Source organism: Rhea americana, unplaced genomic scaffold, assembly GCF_003343005.1.
Source record: "Rhea americana isolate MKP2758 unplaced genomic scaffold, rheAme1 scaffold_122, whole genome shotgun sequence".
Taxonomy (NCBI): Eukaryota; Metazoa; Chordata; class Aves; order Rheiformes; family Rheidae; genus Rhea; species Rhea americana.
Window position 1 is genome coordinate 2,360,588 of NW_028185284.1, and position 2,499 is coordinate 2,363,086.

General features: G+C 76.9%; 1 protein-coding gene and 1 long non-coding RNA gene across 2 annotated transcripts in view; one reads left to right on the forward strand and one right to left on the reverse strand.

Moving 5' to 3' along the window:
- Positions 1 to 6: 6 nt before the first annotated feature.
- Positions 7 to 2,266, reverse strand: NKX2-3 (NK2 homeobox 3). Its single transcript, XM_085325751.1, has 2 exons — positions 1,548 to 2,266; positions 7 to 849 (listed from the first exon to the last, which is right to left on the reverse strand). Exons 1-2 carry the CDS (start codon positions 1,888 to 1,890, stop codon positions 209 to 211), a joined length of 984 nt encoding a protein of 327 aa, XP_085181877.1. The 5' UTR covers positions 1,891 to 2,266; the 3' UTR covers positions 7 to 208.
- The window catches only part of LOC146600367 (uncharacterized), a 9,427-nt gene continuing 9,188 nt past the window's right edge, over positions 2,261 to 2,499 (forward strand). The window contains exon 1 of the long non-coding RNA XR_014898313.1: positions 2,261 to 2,400. This is a non-coding gene — a long non-coding RNA (uncharacterized LOC146600367). The remainder of the gene's footprint in view (positions 2,401 to 2,499) is intronic.

Here is a 2,499-nt window from a genome sequence, read left to right on the forward strand (position 1 = left end):
TGCCGCGCCGCACCGCTCCGCCCGCCGCGAGCCCCGGGAGGAGCCGAGGTCCCGGCGAGCCGCTGCCGCCGCGCCTGCAGTCCAGGGCGCGGGTTGCGCGGCGCGCAGCCGGGCCGTTGTGCGCGTTGTAATGGGGCTCGGCGGCCCATGGGGCCCGGAGCCGCCGAGTCGTCCCGCCTGTCCGCTCCCGGCCCTCAGTGCGTGCGGGCTACCAGGCCCGGATGCCCTGCAGTGCGCCCTGGCTGCAGGAGGGCCCCGCCGCCGCCTGGTGGAGGGGCTGCCCGCCGCCGCCGAAGCCCCCCAGGCCGCCCACGTTCACGAAGGGGCCGGCGGCCGCGGCCGGGCTGCAGGCGGCCTGCATGGAGGCGCCGCCGGTGCCTGTCGGGTAGGTGCAGCCGTAGCCGGGGTTGTAGGAGGCGGCGTTGCCGTAGCCGTACGCGGGGAAGCCGTTGTAGGAGTAGGGCCCGTTATAGGCGGAGCTGTAGCCCTGCGAGCCGCCGAGGCACGGCTTGCCGTCGCGGACGAGCACGGGCACGGCCACCCTGCGCGGCGGCGGCGGGGCCGCGGGGCCGCCCAGCTCCAGCGACTTGTCCTGCCGCTGCCGCTTGCACTTGTAGCGCCGGTTCTGGAACCAGATCTTCACCTGCGTGGAGGTGAGCTTGAGGCTGCTGGCCAGGTGCTCCCGCTCCGGCGCCGACAGGTAACGCTGCTGCTTGAACCGCCGCTCCAGCTCGAAGACCTGCGCCTGGGAGAAGAGGACGCGCGGCTTCCTCCGGCTCCGCTGCTTCGGCCTCTCCGCCTCCTCCGGCTTCTCCGCCGCCTCCAGCGGCTTCTTCAGGACGCAGCTCTCTGCACGGGGGAGCACAGGTCACGGCTGCACCTCCCCGACGCCGGCCGCTGCTGCTCCCGACGGGCCGCGCCGGCGGGCGGGAGCCCCGCGCCGTGCTCGCCGCGGAGCTCCGCGGCCCCGCGCCCAGGGGCGCCCGTCGGGCAACTAGGAAGGCGGCGCCGGCACCGGCCGCCTCTGACACCGCCGGTGTTTGCGAGGTGCTGGGTCGGGCGGCGGGGCCGGGCGCGTCCCCGCGCCTCGGGGCCGGCTGCGGAGCTACGTGCCGCGGGGCCGAGCCCCGGGCACCTGCTCCGCCGCCGCCGCCGCCTCTCTCGCGGCGAGCCCCGCCGCGCCGGGCGCAGGTCAGGCCTGCGCCGTCCCGCTCCTCGCTCTCTGCCCCAGAAGTTGCGCAGCGTGGGCCTGATCCGGCGGCTCCGGATCGTGGCCCTGCGGCGGCGCTTCCCGGGGCCGCGACGAGCGGAGCGCGGAGAAGGGCGGTTGCCGTCGCACGACGTGCCAGTCCCTGCTCGAGGTGCCCGGGACCGCGGCGGGGAAGCGCGGTCCGTGCCGGCCAGCGGCGGCGGGGACCGGGCTGCAGAGCGAAAGCAGCGCCGGGAGCGGAGCTCCGCGGGGCGCCCGGCCGTCACGGCGGCGATGCCTGCCGGGCCGGGACGGCGCGGCGGGCCCGGCTGGGGAGCGCGGCGGGGCCAATACTCACTTGGGTCGCGGGCCGCGGGGTCCAGCTCCTCTCCCGGGCCGGGGGCCTCGCAGGAGCCGCGCAGCACGGCGTGCACGTAGTTGTCGGCGGAGATCCGCGCGTCCGCCTGGCCGCCCGGCGCTGCCATGGGGCTCAGGTAGGAGAGCTTCTCCTCCTCTTCTTCCTCCTCGCCGTCGGAGAAGCGGGCGCCGTCGGCGGCCGCCAGCAGGCAGGCGGCGGGGTGGAAGTGGTGGTCCAGGTGGTGCGGGAGCTGGGCCGCATAGTGCGGATCCTGCTGCTGCTCCAGGTTGAGGATGTCTTTGACAGAGAAGGGGGTGGAGGTGACGGGGCTCGGTAACATCATCGGGGCAGCGCAAGCGGCCAGGCAGTGCCGCGGGCCCGGCGGCGCTCGGGCTGCGGCTCGGCGGGGAGCGCCGCGCCCGGGGCGGGGGGAGCAGGCAGCGCGGAGAGACGAGGCGCCGCGCCTGCTCCTGTCTAAGTTGCCTCCATTAGCCCGGCGCTGGGGGTCTGCGTTTTGTTACAGCTTCTGCAGGGACAGCCAAGGGCTCAAGAGCCTCCTCTGCCCCGGGCCGGCACGTCACGGCGAGGAGGGGCCGGGGGCCGGGGGCGGCCTCGCCATTGGAGGGAGGGGGAGGTTGAGCCGGCCCCCTGCCCGGCTCCGGCCGCCCGGCCAGAAATAGCAATGTATTAAGGCCGCACTCGGGGCGGCCGCTTCCCCGGAGAGCGCCCCGCCGGTCCGACCCGGCGCCCGCCCGGCCGGGCAGAGCCTGCGGGCGCGGGCACCGTGCGCCGGGGTCGGGCACCCTGGAGAGAGCCGCGGCCGTCACCGCGCCTCCCAGTGCTAAGCACGTAGGTAGGTAGGGACCCCCCGCCCCGGGCGCGCCCCGCTGGCCCCGGCCCGCCGACGGCTCGGCCCGGCCCCGCGAGGGGCGAACACGTGCGGCCCGGGCCC